The 15,585-nt window shown below is 40.6% G+C and overlaps 1 protein-coding gene across 4 annotated transcripts in view; it reads right to left on the bottom strand.

The window, feature by feature from the left end:
• EBF1 (EBF transcription factor 1) overlaps positions 1-15,585 on the bottom strand; it is a 282,653-nt gene that overhangs the window by 93,101 nt on the left and 173,967 nt on the right. For 2 of the 4 annotated variants that reach the window (XM_075102589.1, XM_075102590.1), the window contains exons 7-8: positions 12,552-12,633; positions 4,448-4,589 (exon numbers count right to left, since the gene is read on the bottom strand). In XM_075102589.1, the coding sequence (XP_074958690.1) occupies positions 4,448-4,589; positions 12,552-12,633 (224 nt within the window). The remainder of the gene's footprint in view (positions 1-4,447; positions 4,590-12,551; positions 12,634-15,585) is intronic. The other 2 variants (XM_075102591.1, XM_075102592.1) reach the window with 1 other exon arrangement.

The raw sequence follows: 15,585 nt of genomic DNA, 5'->3' as shown, positions 1-15,585 counted from the left end.
CCTATTTTAGATATATATATGCACACAAATATATGTACATTTCATTGCTTTAGAAATTATGGTTGTCTCTTCTTCTATCTGTAAATTCTGACAATATGTCTTATAATTTGTCCTTATTTCTACCCTGCATCTTTCATCTTTTGCTGCTCTTCAGCTGACGCAGAACCAAATCGCCAGCAAACCTCACCATCACCTAATTCTTCAGCGCTCTCCTATGGAGGATGAGGAGGAAGGAAAAGAAAAAGAAATAAAACTGTCCCTTTAAAAACCCAAGCATTTAAGCTGCTTGTCAAGTCGTCTTCCTGACAAGGCCACTTGAACGTATTCAGGAATATTTGCATAAATGCTCACAGTGAGTTCACCGTGGCAGCTACTGCTAATGGTACATAAAGTAATTTAGTCACTTCTCTTAGGCATCCTGTCAGGGTGATAAGCACCCCCTCTTTGCCTTGTTGCATATTAGATCATTAGATAATAAAGTGTTAGAGCATGCAAACTGACAGGGTCTCAGGGACTATCATTTTTTGAGGGCATTGCATTCTGCCAGTGAGGAAAAATAACAGAGAAACTGATGCTGCAATTGGCTTTACATTCTTGTAAAGTCATTCAAGGATTTGGGGGGAAAAATAATTTTTACTTTGCAGCGATACGACAGTTTTAACTGGAAACTTTGCAGACATCTGCAGCAGTGGACTTCATGCTGGTAAACTTGAAAAGGGTTGTTGCAAACCCTGTCAGAATTCCCCCCTTCCATAAGCTAGTCACTTAAATTGCACTGGAAAGATTTTGCTTTTAAAATTGATACCCTGGGATGAACTACAAGCTGAAATATATTCCGTTGTTTGGGGCCTACTGGCTCTTCACTATACATCTTACTATATATGTACAATTTAGAAAGGTCAACCACACCGGCTTTCTGGTTTACCATAAATATAGAACAAGTGATGATCCAACTATTTGTGAATGAAAAAGTGATAATTATTGAAAACCACAGATTACTGTGGTTTACCCTATTTATACCACACAGAGATGTATGAAATAATTGGCCTCTGCCAGCTATTACTTTTGAAAGATAGATATATTTATTTGAAATATGAGCTTCTTAACCCACTGGTTTCAAGGAGGACAGTTGTGTGGATATGAAACCATGATCTAGTTTCCTGGTTATATTCAGAGAGACGAGCTACGAAAAGGAACTTTCATTTTACTGTCTGACAAGCAAGATATAAATAGAGATGTGTTGGATGTCCCAAAAATAATCCAGGCTACCTGCTAATGAGATGGTAAAACCCAAATGTGAAGACACCAGGCTCCTGAGTGGCTTGGGAGGTAAAGCTTTCTTTCCAGCCTTGTGGCACCCAAAGTCTCTTTTCGGTGTCACAGAAACTGCAACTCCATATTTAAGAACAGCATGACCCAACACAACTTTGTAAGGAAAAAATAAGATGGATATTGTCTAACTAAACTAGGCAATAAGCACACCTTATTGCTACATCCCCAGTCCTCACAGTCAGGCATTCATCTCTATTGCGATCGGATAGTTGTGTTAGAGAGTTAAACATACAGAAAGGTACAGGGGAATACATTTGGGCATATTATAGTTAGATCCCAGCGTTTAAAAACCTATGATCAGAAGCTGCTCTCCAGAGCAATAAATGAGAGACAAACTAGCCATGACTACGTTAGCTTCCCGCTTCCCCACTTACAGATACTGTTCAGGTCAATCTGCCTGCGGGAGGCAGAAAAGCTGGAAAGAGGAAAGGCAAACCAACTGCCTCTGCTACTTACACTTGAAGATATTATACAAGATAGAAATTCCAAAAACTGAAGAAAAATAATCTACTTTGTGACTCAAACTAAAAGTACAAATTAATTTCAGTGGAGGAAACTGTCATCTGTTCCAATGGGTCTAAGGGTCGTGGTGGTTGCCCAAAATTCAATAGCATTCAGCCCAGTGGAGACTCTTCCTATTGTTTGGTTTTGTTTTTTTTTTTTATTCAGTTAAGTGTTTTAGACATCGAATACCAACATTTAAAACAGTTACAGAATTTTTTTTCCAGTCTCTTGGACTCAAATATGTATAGAGTTCCTGGAGAGATGGATTGAAGGATTCAGGTTAAAAAGAACGGCTCTACCAAGCCTTTGGGAAGCGTGCAATTTTGTAGCATGGAGGTTGCCATTCAAAAGTAAGAATTTACTAGGAGTTCCTTTATGAGGTCGCTTGAGAGGTGCCTAAGAAAGTAGATTAGAAAAATCACCTTTCCCACAAAATGTACACATGGAGATATTTTGCATAAATTGACTTTTAATGTTAGCACAGTAACTAGGGTTTGTGTAGATATGTAAGCGTAGCATTATCGTTTTTTGTTTCTTTTTGCTAACAGAATCCCTTAGGTAGTAGAAGTGGAACAATAGCTGTGTTAAAATAAGATGCTATTACACCATGCTTGTGAATAAGAACATTTATGTATGAGAAAGTAAGTATTGCTTTGACCAAAAGCATGCACTGAGCAGACTGCAAGGGCAGGGGCGGGGTGGGGGGCGGAAGGGAAGAAAAGATGACATCTGCTTTAGTAGGAATATAAGTAAAAAATAGGAGTGTCTTTCTGAAGACTAGACTTAATGGAAAGATTACAAAGTCAAACAGAGAGAAGTTTCCTTTTGTAATGTTCTGCCTTCTGCTAATTAATAAAGACAGAGTTCCTACATTCCTTAACAAAATTCAGCAAAAATTATGACAGTGGTTTGTTTATTAAATTAGGTTGTTGGCAGGATGAAAAAAAATTCTATAACATGAATTATGGCTGAAAATGGCTCATAGCCTACATAAAAAGTTAGAGCTAAATAAATACAGATGTAAGTTATGTTTATATAATGAGAAACGCTGCTGAGCTAAGAATTTTAGGTTAGTAAGTGTGAACTACAGACCCGATTCTGCAAACACTTATCAATACCCTCAACTTTACTGACACAAGAAGCCTCATTGATCCCAACAGGACCATATGTGCGCATAATCTTAAATATATGCATAAGTGCTTGCAGGACTGATGCCTGAAAGCATAAACAGAATAGAAAGCTATTTCCACAGGAATCCACTGAGCAGTTGAAACCCACACATTTGCTCATTTCTCAGTATTAATAATTTCTTTTAACATATCTAGTTAATATTTTTCTGAGTGGCATCCACTTTCCCAGGGAAAATTTTATCTTCAAACTCTGGAAAAATCTATTCAATTATTCATCAGATCCTTGGCAAATATTTGTGAAACAAACCATCATAAAGGACTGGTGCCTTTTACACTCAACTACTTCAATGGAAGCTGAGGATACACATCTCTTAGAGGGAGTAAGAACCTATTGAATTTAGGATTACAAACAGCTTTGAAGACAAAGAGCTATTCTACCAAGCTGGAACAGGGAGACGGGAGTGAAATACCCTCTGTTTTTGTTTTGGTTTTTAGCAGTAGTCATCAACTTTGAGGACAAAGAGCAAAACAAAACATTAATCAAATCCAGATTTTTCAAAGTACATTTGCACTCAGCAGCTCCCATTTTAAGCACCTACAGTCACCAGCAGATGTTCTCTTCCAGGACCAGCTGATCTTGGAAAAGATTACTGTCCCCCAGGCTGCTTCCCGCCATGTGCCCCTATCCCACCCTTGCTGGGGTTTACTGTCCTTTCAGAAAAGCCAGACAAATTGCTTTGCACCATTTCTCTTTCAATCATTTCAGCAAAATAAGCTAGACTGGCAAGAGTTATTATTTAAACAGTTTAACTCAAATGAACTTCTTTGGACTGAAGGGGACCAGGGAGCAATCAGACAACCATCTTAGCTGGCATGTCCATGGTGTAGCATAGCCTGCAGCAGGGAGGAAAGACAAGCAGCTGTGGCATGCAGGGAAGAGCAGCTTCCTCAGCTGGCACAGCTGGAGTCAGAAGAGAACATTTGTCCATGGCTTGAGTAAGCAGATGGATTTCCAAAAGGGCTCAGCTTTCATTTAGGGAAATTCAAAGGAATAGCTGAATCTCCTACAGAGCTCACTCTATAGACAGAAGAAATCCAATCTGAAATTTGGGTGCTGAGTACTTCAGAAAATATGAAACATCCTTGAGATGCACAGTCAAAAATCAAGGCAATTTGATCAGACTCCAATCTTGGGTGCTGAATAGATGCAAACAAACAAAAAAAGAAATCACCATGCTTGACTGACACACAGGTCAGGACAGACTCTGCACCCGTGTTTGCCTACTCATTCATCATTTCACTACATTTAGTGCTGACCTACTTGAAAAATTCCCCCTTGGTCTGGAGGTCAGTCTCTTTAAAATATGCAGTCCCAAAGATATAAACTGTTACAGGACAATTTGAACCAGTAGCCAGAAACACAAACCAAATAAATCCACATTTAAAGTAGCAATGCCAACCAATGAAAATTATATGCCTACCATGTTCCAGATAAGAAGGCGTACCTTCCGAGGGATCAAGTCTTCGAGCTCTCCGCCCGTGCTTGGAATTGTTGTGTACAAACATATTGTCCGACACTGCCAACACATGGCCATCAACATTGACTGTTGTAGACACCACAACCTGCAAGCACAAGAGCAAAATGGAGGAAAATTTTTACATATACGTATGTTTTTTAAGAAGCACAGAGTGTAATAAACTCAGTTAAATAAATAACAGCTGGGAGCTGTAGAAAATTGCATAGCTATTTCACATAATAACTGGTGCTTATGCTGTACAAATCTAACAAGAGACGCTATTGATGAGTGTGTCTGTGGCATCACAAGCTTTTGATGCAGTTTTAAGTTAAATTGCAGAGTTTGTAGCTGCATGGCAGACGGCACACTGTTAACCATCATTTTAACAAGAAGACCTTTATTAAGTACTTTTTCCCCTATATACAAGGGCAGCTGTGTTTCACCATAAATTATCCTTCAGTTTCCATGCTGAAGTAGATAGAGCTGTTGACATTGCAAATGAGAATCGATTCAGAATAAAAGAAAACAAAAGTGTATTTTGTGAAGTTGTAATGAGAGTTGTTGCATGCCTCCCCACACCCTTCTCTACTGTTCTCTCTTCAGTACAGTCACTACAGGTTGTTGAACTTGCCCAAATTTCTCCCAAGCTCTATCTCAGGGAGTATGTATAGGTATGTTTGTGTACACATGTATGCTTGACAGTGGGGTCTTGATCTGGAGAACACAACCCTATTCATCCAGCATTAGAATTATTTGTATTTCTCAACTTATCTCAATGTCAACACCTGGGATTTGGTTTGAGGTGAGGGGAGGGAGGCAGAGAAGCACTGCTGTGGAGGCAGGATCCAACACTTCTGCTCCCCCGAGCCGCCTAGGGCAGGAGAGGAGCCAGCCCAGCAGGGACAAATGGGTAAGTGTGTTGGGTCCAGACTAGAAGACCCAACTGCTCAGAGGTGTCCAGAGGGACCTGTCAACCTTGCAATTCAGCAGGCACCATCCTATAGGAGAACCCTGTTCAGGCTGAGGGCACCTGAGCCATGAACCATTGTGAAGGAAAGGGGGAATGCATGGGGCAAGTCCCTGGCAGACCTGCAAGCTCATCACATCAGGTCTCCTCCCACCCCACTCAGACCAAGCGACCTCGTAGCCTCCCTGGCTTTCATTCAGCCACCCCCTCCCACAGTCTTTTCCCAGCAAAGTATAGCATTCCCAGGTTTTACCCCAGATTTGGCCTTCAGCTGGCTGCTGGTTTGCCAGGAGCATGCATTGCCTTTGAGAACTTTGACTAAAACAATAAGAAGAAATGACCTACACTTCTCCTTACATTAAACAGGGAAAGGGATTAAAAACTGAAACCCGCAGAGATATGTTTATTCATGCGACCTCTTACAACCAAATATAATAATTGTCTGTTAATTGCAGTTTCAGCTCCCACCTCATGCTTCGACATGTGAAACAGCAATCAGCAGCTCCTGTTTAATCCACCTATTATGTTGACTAATTAACTTTGCTCGACAGTTTATTTCTTCCTCCATTATCAGCCCCTGTCAGCCGCAAGCACACTGCCGCAAAGGGGGACCTCAGCCCTTTTGATTGATCACCGATAGATTGACATGCAGATTAATTTAATTAGAATCACCTCACTTGAGAAATGAAAGACAATGGCAAGGGGGCTAATAGATCTGCTCTTATAATGAGGCAAGCCTCCAGAGCCACGGCAGAGGATTTCTGATTTATTTTGCTGAATTCCCCAGTCGCTCTGAAAGGCTCTTGCTTTAATTGTTCTTGGTTTTGAGAGGCTTTAGCCTCTGAAGAGGTGAAATGCTTTACAAGGATTGGCAAACATTGCTTCAACTCTCTCAGGAAGCTGCTGCCTCTCAAAGTTGGTCAAATGGGGACACTTAAAGGATCACTTACAACAATTCAATTTCATCACTTGAATTAGATCTAAAAAAAAAAGTTAAAGAAAAAATTTTCCACCTATTTCTGACCACTGATTAAAATGCTCAAAAATATAAAGTAAACAACACTGCTAAATTGCCCATAGCTAATCCCAAAGTCTTTGTCTTGAAAAAGAGGAATACAAAAGAGAGTAGTTTACACCTAAAGGATCCTAAAACCGTCCCTCAGAATGGCATTCCAGGCAATAGAGTTTTGTGCATGTTTTAAGTGAAAGATATTAAAATACAGAAGAAATGATTCAAGAGCTCTTACAGATGGAAATTTGGGAAAAAGAAAGCATCAAACACTGTAGGTAAGTTTTTCTGAAATCAAACTAAGCGGGGAAAAAAAACCCAAGCCCTATATACAAAATTCCAAAAGGGATTTCAAAAGTAATTTATCCATTGCATTCCTCAGGGATAGAATAAAGTTTATGATATTTTCAATAAAATATGATCTTAGAGTAAGTGGCTCAGGGTTTGCAATCTTATTTGTGCACTTGCAGCCATTGTAAATTCTTTGCAACTTGGATTTTGAGCCAAATCCTTAGGCTGGCATTGCCTGTCACAGCCAGCTCTTTATCTTTTTCCATGAGTCTGCTTAGATGCATATGAAAATTAAATCTATTACAATTAATAACAATGGCTACAACATAAAATATTTCCCCCAATCCTAAAACTGGATAGGTACACACAGATTTCCCACTAAAGTTGATCGATCCAGTGCTGAAAACCAAATCTGAATGTTTCTAGAAATAGGATTCCAGAAAAATAATAGATCAAGAGTAATAATAGCAAGTTAGGGCTCAAAACTGTGAAAAATGTTTATACAAGTACTTGTCTTTATACGTGCATTTTTCTAGGAACTAACTCGAGGAAACAATCCTAGTGAGGTCAGTTTTATGTGAGTAAATCTACATTTAATTTTCCCCCCTCAGGTTTCCAAAACTGTTGATTCAACATATTTTGAATTACTTAACAGTGCCTCCCTACCTACCTCCTGAGCAGAGAGCTTGATTTACTACAAAGAGACCACATTGGTGTGGTTCTTTGGTGTCGTTAGCAGAAGAAACTATAAAAGGAATCCCCAAGAGAAACTGTTTCCAGTCTCAGGAAATGCAGAAAAAAAAAAAAGTGGTTACTTTATGTAACCTTATTATAAAAAATGATTATTCATAGTGCACCTGTAAGAAGCACCACACACTCACTGCTTAATTCTTTAAATGCAAAAACCTCATTAATACAGGAATACTGAACATACACCGCACTAACAAAATATTAATGCCCCTAAGGATGTCTCTAACAGAGAAAAAATACACTTTGAATATTGTGTGCCACAGTTACGTACTTGGATTGCTACAGAGCACTTACATACTTACAAGTTCTACTCATATTTTTTAATGTAAGAAAATACTACACTCTCCTCATTTCGATTTTGAAATGACTGGGATACGTTCAAGTTAAAGCACATGCTAAAACTAATTTGTGGAGGAATCATAAAATTAGGGGGAGGAGAGAGCCAAAGTATATGTGGAATGGGCACTGAGGCATCCTAAAACACAGACCATAGCAAGAGGAAAAGGCACACTACAGTTTAATAAATGATTAATGAGGTGCTGACACATTAATGTAAGCACAGGGACAACCAGGCCTGCCAAATCTCAAACCTTTCCAAATTTTGTCAACAAAACACAGTTTTAATTTGGGACAGGCAAACATGGAAAATGATTTTGAGCTTTAGCTTTAGCCCTTCATAGTTTTGAATTTAAATCCTGTATCAACACCAGGGGAGACAGAGGTATGAAAGAAACACATCAGTTTACAGCTTTCTTCAATGAAGTTGGCACTATCAACTGCATTAACGTATCATGGCTCTGTGAATTATTCTGCCTGACATTAAATAGTTCAGTTTGTGAATACTCTGGAGCTTAGTTAAAGAAAAAAATTTATTCAGAGACCAGGAGCCTGCAGATCAACATTTAGCACTCGGCCTGTTTATTTGTTATAGTACCTCACCTAATATATCAAAATTAAGCATTGCATGACTCCTCATTTTTAACCACAGCCCATTAAGCTTTGCTAACTGATTAAGACATAGCATGATCCTTGTGCTTTTAATTTTCTCCAGTGTATGGTTAGGGATCTGATATTTTAGCAATGTCCCGGACATCCAATGGCAAAGGCAGAGAAAATCTGATAAAGATGATTTCCAGGTTTGAAGTGTGTCATTAGTGTTAAACTTGTAACTCCTGTGTTTGCTGCTGTTTGAAAGCTATGCAGAAATGGCTTGAGCAATATCTTTATTTTCATCACCACTTGGTGACCTCTTCCTACAATGCACTGACTTCTTTATTCTAGTAACTAAAAATAACTATTTAAAGACAACTCTTGATTTTAAGACACTTAAAAGGGCACCTAACTTAAAGCACATAAATACAATACATTCAGTAATTTTGCTCACGTTTGTTGAATTGGGCCACAGCTCTCACTCCTCTTTTTCAGCCTCTTTTTTTTTTTTTTTCTTTTTTCCCTCCTTCCCTTCTCTGGATATGGAGCCTTGAATGTCCAAATTCCATTATCTGGGATTCATGAGGCATCATCTCTGTCTCTTATGCAAATTTGCCATAAGACACAAGTGGCTTCAATTCAAACATGAGTGGCAGCATCCCATGGAGGCAAACTAGCAGCCTAGGCTGAGGAAGAGGTTGTGGTAACAGAGTCAAACAGCATGGCAATTTCTAAGTGACTTTCAAGGTTTTCATAATAAAAGAATATTTGGGGTTTTATGGAGTGACTCAGTCTGAAAAGTTTCCCCTAAATTAAAACTTGACATCTGTCAGTTTGCAAGCAGTTGCACTAAAACAAGAACAACAAGATAACTAGGACACCTGGATTTCATTAATTACAATAACATACAAAACTGTTTAGGTTGTACAAATGAGTTCTTAGTGCTAAAAAAGCAAATCTGAGCAGAGTTCACCCATGATACCATCTACTTAGAATTATTATTTTTATTACTACTAATTGGGACACTACAGCCCATCCCACCAAGACTGATGACTTATTGTGAATAAGAATGCAAAACCAGACTGAGCATCTGCTCCATGGGGTTTCTGGAACAAAAGCGCAAGGTTGGACAAAGGGGTGATATCACTAAATGTTTTGTGCAATTGGTCTGATAAACACACAGAGATTAAATTATTTTCTTAAGGACAAGCAGGGAGTCTGTAGCATAGTTGAGTGCTCCACTCAACTGTCTTGAGTCCCTGCATAGCTCTTGACTTCTCCTCTCTGTCATCTTCTGCTAATAGAGACACAACTAACACAGTCAGGGCCAGCACTGTTCCAACACACACTTTTGCTGGCACTTGACACTGCTCCAATTGTCACATGCCTGGACGTCTCATACATGCAGAGAAATGTATTTCCTTCAAGGCTCACAACTGCTTTTATGTTACTTATCACACTATTTCATTTGCACACAAAGCTCAGGATAAAACTTCCTAATTAATTTCTATATGTGAGTCTGAATGAAGTTTCACACACACGTCACCCTGAATCAACAAATACTGTTGCCTTTTCCCTGTACTTTCTTAACCTCTCTTATACCGTATGATAATCAGGCAATTCCCTGCTGCAGGGGGAAAAAAAATCCCACACAAAAAAAACCTACTAAGAAAGGAAATTTTCCGCAGGGCCGGTCCTTAGATAGTGCAAGATGCATGTCCCTGGCCCTTCACTATTTCTCCCACCAAAACCACAATCTACAATCTGTGTTCCGATAACTCCTAGCAACTTTTGGGGACTGATGAATGAGAGACCAGGGCCAAAAGATGGACAGGTCTCTGGACACCTTAACAGTCCAGCACAGATAGGGGAATGAAGTAAAGGAAAGGAAAGTCTCCATTTTTGTGTGTAAAAAGAGAATGCTACTATTTTAAAAGTATCTGGAAATATCTTACTCTCATAGTTTTTAATCAGAACTTTCACATAACTATTAGAACCCTTGTAAGTCACTGGCAATATTTCAAAGGTAGCTTTGAAATATTGGGGCCCAGATTTCACTTGGTTCCTATACAACATTGTCTCGAACATCTAGGTGCATCATATCATGGAGATACTGTGTGTATGCATGGTCCTTTCCACCCTAAGAAATTATATATGAAGCCTGGATTCTGTAGAGTCTGGCTGTTTTATTTTAAGAAATGTATTACTAAAAGAGCAATAAGAGGGAAGGGGAAGGGGAGGGAGAGGAGAGGGAGAGGAGAGGGAGAGGAGAGGGAGAGGAGAGGGAGAGGAGAGGGAAAAAGAAAAAAAGAAAAAGAAAAAGAAAAAAAGAAGCTATTGTAAAACAATAAGCTTGGGCACTTAACAGAATGCTGCAAGCTTCAATGCCACCCTGTATTATAACATGAGTGGTTCGCTTGGCTGAAAGTGATTAATTTCTTGAAAATGCTAAGGTCACACTAATTGACATGACCTGTGTAATTAAGCAGTCTCTGTTTACACACGGAAAGCTCAACTGCTGTGAAGCTGGGTTTGTATGACAGAATGTCTTTACAAGTCAAGAGATCAACAACCTTTCCTATGTCCTACCTACTCGCCGACACAGGCTCCTGATTGCTGTTCTGAGAGAACACACAAAGGCATTACCATATGAAAATCAGCCTCTAGCCTGGACGAGCACAAACCCAGCAGAGTGTACATGTTGTGAAGCAAGCTCTGACAGGCCCCAGGGGTGACTGCTTGGCCTAAATCCCTGTGCTGGTGAGAGTCCTTTTTCCGCTTTCTCCTTCAGTGATAATGCCCTCTCAAATCACAGGAGAAATGTGAAGGAGGGAGGAGTGTGGGGTGAGAAGCCAAGGGCTCTGCCATGCTAATGCTAGCTCTTATACTGATTAATTTAATCCCTGTGGCCACATCTCCTCACTTCTGCACTTCTATGCTCAGAGGGGTAGATAACACCCTTCTGCCTTCCAGCGCTGTTGCAATTAAGCAGTTCAACAAAAGACATTATGTTCTACATATAAATAATATTGTCATTTACATAGCATTTAGCACTTTTACTTAAGTGCAACAATGCTGGAAAAGAAGCAAACAAGGTCCTAACATACTGCAGAAAGCAGCCGTCTTTTGGAGTTGTCTTCCTCCAGAGACCCATGTAGTCTATGGGACAAATCTCCTATTTGTTCCTCAGAACCCTGAGGCAAATCCCCACTGACAGACTCTATCGTGTTTTCTCCCTGGGCGCTATACACTCCTCCCATCAAAAGAGAAAGTCCTTTGGCTCTCTACCCTATATTTTTATTCAGCACATACTAAGGTAAAGCATTGGCACAGTCAAAGGACCACACCTTCAAAAAAGGGGCTGGAGCAACTATTTCTCAGCATTGCCACCACAGCACTCTCCTGCCAGCACTGGGGATGGCAAGTGCAGATCATGTCCCCAAGGGGCAGTGCTGTATTTAATCCCAAAAGTAGTTGTGGACATAGGTGTAGCATAAAAAAATGTCCCTGGCCATCTGAAGCTGTGTCGACACTACAGCTCCCAAACCCCACCGTCACATGCTGCAGGAGCAGGGAAATACCAGCTCAAAACGTTCCAAGAAAGATACACCCAATGGTAGTTTTTCCCAAGTGCTGATTACAGGGATGGACCTTCATCCCATTGATGCACATTTGTGAGTCTTCAACACTGCTGAAGAATAACTGCTGAAGTATAGTCATGAGCCTGATTTTATTAATTGCTCTCATACCCCCCTCTGCCCCTTCCAATAAACCTGGTGCTCGCTTAGTGTTTACATGAAGGCAAACACTTCCCTGGGCAGAAGGGAATATCTCAGAGCAGGGTAGCCCCATAACCTATAACAACGGTGAGGTCATTTTGATTTTTCCTTTTCATGCTTTCACTTCCCATGGAGACGACATTATCTTCAAGAGTTCTCTTATCCAGAGCAAGAAAACCCAACTACTTCCTGCCAATTCTGCTGTGACAAGAAGCCCTCAGGCAATATTCTATGACCTTATGTTTTTAGCATCTTCCAGTGAATTACTAGGTTAGTTTGGGTCAAAGTACTTCTGTCCCTAACAGCTGCTGATTTTTAAAGGAGGAAGCATGTCAGACTGACCTGGAATCGACGCATGTCTCTAGGGTTTCCGGCATTTTTTAGGCAATTTTGGTTACATTTGAGGAAAAATTTCAAGAAGAACCTGTGGAGAAAGAGAAATGGACGTTAGCGTCTTATAAACAGTGTGTAGCAGTACTATGTGACATCTGCACATTTGGTCCAACAAAGCCTTATTTACATTAGTATTCTCAACTCAGACAAATCATCCCACTGACCATCCAAAGCGGGAGCAAAGCTTGCATGGGCCCCAATCCAGCAAAATGTATAAGCACATCCTAAATATTTAAGCATTAAATTAATAGATCAGTTGTGTTAGAGCCATTAAAGTTTGCAGAGTCAGTCCCTCTATCACACTAAATGACCAACCTCATTGTGCCATCCACAGCAACAAGGAAGTAAGAGACACACACTTCAGCACAGCAAAAAGGACAGAAAAATGGCAGCCAAGAAAATCCCCTTATCTTTAATGGGGTTTTGTTTTACAAGTTTGCTGTTGTGTGCAAATCTTGATTTAATATAAAAATACTGAAAATGTTCCATACAGTTGCAATCTCCCTTTCCACAATTAAACCCAGTTTGTGCATAAAATTAATGCTCAAATAGTGCTTAGTGGGAGACCAAAACCCTGAAATGAAAAGGGAGGAAATCTTCGTTAAAAGTCTGACTTCATGGAAAAATGAAATATTTTCAATGCAGTCTATTTCCTGACCATACACAGTTCACTGAAGTAGCTATATGACCCTGACATACGTCTCTAAGAAAAGACACTGCATTTTACAAAGCCAAAGAAAAAAGCAAACATTTCACTGAAAATATTTCCTTCAGTGTTATGCATCAGTGGACTGTAAACTCATAAAGACAAGTCAATGAATAATAGTGGGTCTCAGATTCCAGGCTTCCTCCCTGAGAGCCAAAGTTTATCAACCTTTTGTCCAAAATAAACTACAGACTAAGGTCTACTAAAGCTCAGCCGTGCCAAATTTAATCCTATGGCAAGTTTAAAACTTAGTGCAACCAGAGCAGCATTACACTTGCAATAACCGTCAGTTGACTAAGCAGAAGCTAATCTGACTGCTTCCATATACAAAAGCAGGGTGGGGAATTGTTTGATCCTGTTTTATTTTAAATCAGAAAGGTAACTTTTGCAAGCATCCATCTTTTAGCACCCAAATTGAACGCTAGGTCAGCAGAATTCGCACACAGTGCCACCAAGAAAGGCAAAACTGCAGGGTAAACAGCTTCAGAAAATTCCTTTTTGATGAGCAGCATTCTTTGCCCTGCTCTAGTTGTGATGCCACACCTCAACAGGGCCAGTTTTGGTGCTTGTTCCTCCATGCCAAGAAAATCATACTAGGCAAATGGCTGCAAGGACAAATTGAAACTACAAGAGAGTGTTTTCATTAAAGAAAAGTAAGGTAATGAGAGGATTATAAGATGTGATGCTTGGGATTATCAAGGACTGGATCTACTGACCCAGGAAGTCCCTTCTAGACCTGTGCTCCTAAATAAGAGCAAACAATCAACACAAAAGAAACAGCCACCACACTTGAACAGGGGTTTGGAGACACTGTGTTTGTTTACACTAAAATAAAAATCAGTGTAAGCCATTACATTTTCTCATCAAGCAGGTTCTGATATTCAATAACAGGAAGTTGGTGCTATGTGTTGTACATGTGTGTGTCTTTTTAAGCCTCTAATGGCCAGCTGTGACAGCCTGACTCAGATTGTGTAGAACGAGCTGTCAGCACAAATCTTGGCATCTCTAATCCAGACAACTGCTTGCCACCAGGCGAGGGTTTGTACTCGTGCCAGAATGGATTTTGAGAGACAAGCAAATAGGGCATTAATTCCGCCAAAGAAAAACGAAAAGTGGGAAGAGTTCAGGATCTTACACTTCAGATGATGGCTTTCCTGTCAACAGCTCGTCATTTAGCTCATGAGCTATGAAGGGCACGGACATCAGATCCCTCTTGCCCTAAGGTGGCTCTGTCATGTAAAATGCTGGCAGGATCCAGAGACCACCCCTCTGCGCAAGATTGCTTGCTGAAATAAAAAGTCCAGCCATCTGTTGGGAGGCAAAGACGTCCCTGTCAGCTGGTGCCTACAGCCTCGATCAGGCCCTTATGTGGCAAAACCTCTCAGAGCCACTTACTCTTTGAGAAGATGGTGCTGCCATGGGTTTGCTGGGGGATTTTTGGTGGCTTCGCCAAGCACCAAGCCCAGCAGCTGCCCACTTGGTCTGCCACAGCCCTGGAGAAACACCTCAGCCCAGAGCAGAGCTGGGACATGGAATAGTTAAAAATATCTGTGCTGAAAGGCAGCATCAGCCATGCAAACATGGGAAGCGCCCTGCCAGTCTGGCTTTGCACAGTGCGCATAAGCAGTGGGCAATGGGGGTTGGCGGGTTGACTCAAGGGCTCCAAAAGAGATGGAAAGCTCTTTGTGAAGCTCTCCAGAGAAACACTGGGCCTTCCATTCCCTTACAAAGTCTGTGCTCATGTCAGCTCAAATGCTTGGAAAATCATATGAAATACAAGAGTTGCCTATTGGGGTCTGCAAACTCTAACCCAAAGTTTTGAAGTCTAACTCCATTTGCGCTGTGCTATCTCCCCCACAGAAGTTTCACTAAAATAAACTGCAGAATAAACGAAGCTCATCTATTCAAACCTACCAAAAAAACCCAGGCAAATGTGCAAGCAAACAAAACCTCCTTTGAATTAAATCAACTCCAGAAAAAAATTAACTTAAAAAAATAACAGTATTTTCAGCGGAACTTTCAAGACCCCAAGCTTACACAGCCAAGTTCGCTCACTGCATTTTAAGTAAAAAGTCGCCTGTTTACAGAACACATTCTGCCAAGTGCCGTATTTTTATTCCACTGAAAGACAAAACAAACTATAGGCTGCACTTTGTTTTGGAACACACCAGAGCTGGAGTCCCCCCGGCTACGCGAAAGCATCCCACGCTCATCTCGGCAAGAGCTGAGCAGCTCCCGAGCTTGCACGGCACGTGTCGGCTGACGGCCTCCCCCTGC

Source organism: Phalacrocorax aristotelis, chromosome 8, assembly GCF_949628215.1.
Source record: "Phalacrocorax aristotelis chromosome 8, bGulAri2.1, whole genome shotgun sequence".
NCBI lineage: Eukaryota > Metazoa > Chordata > Aves > Suliformes > Phalacrocoracidae > Phalacrocorax > Phalacrocorax aristotelis.
This window is presented reverse-complemented; position numbering and strand designations above follow the sequence as displayed.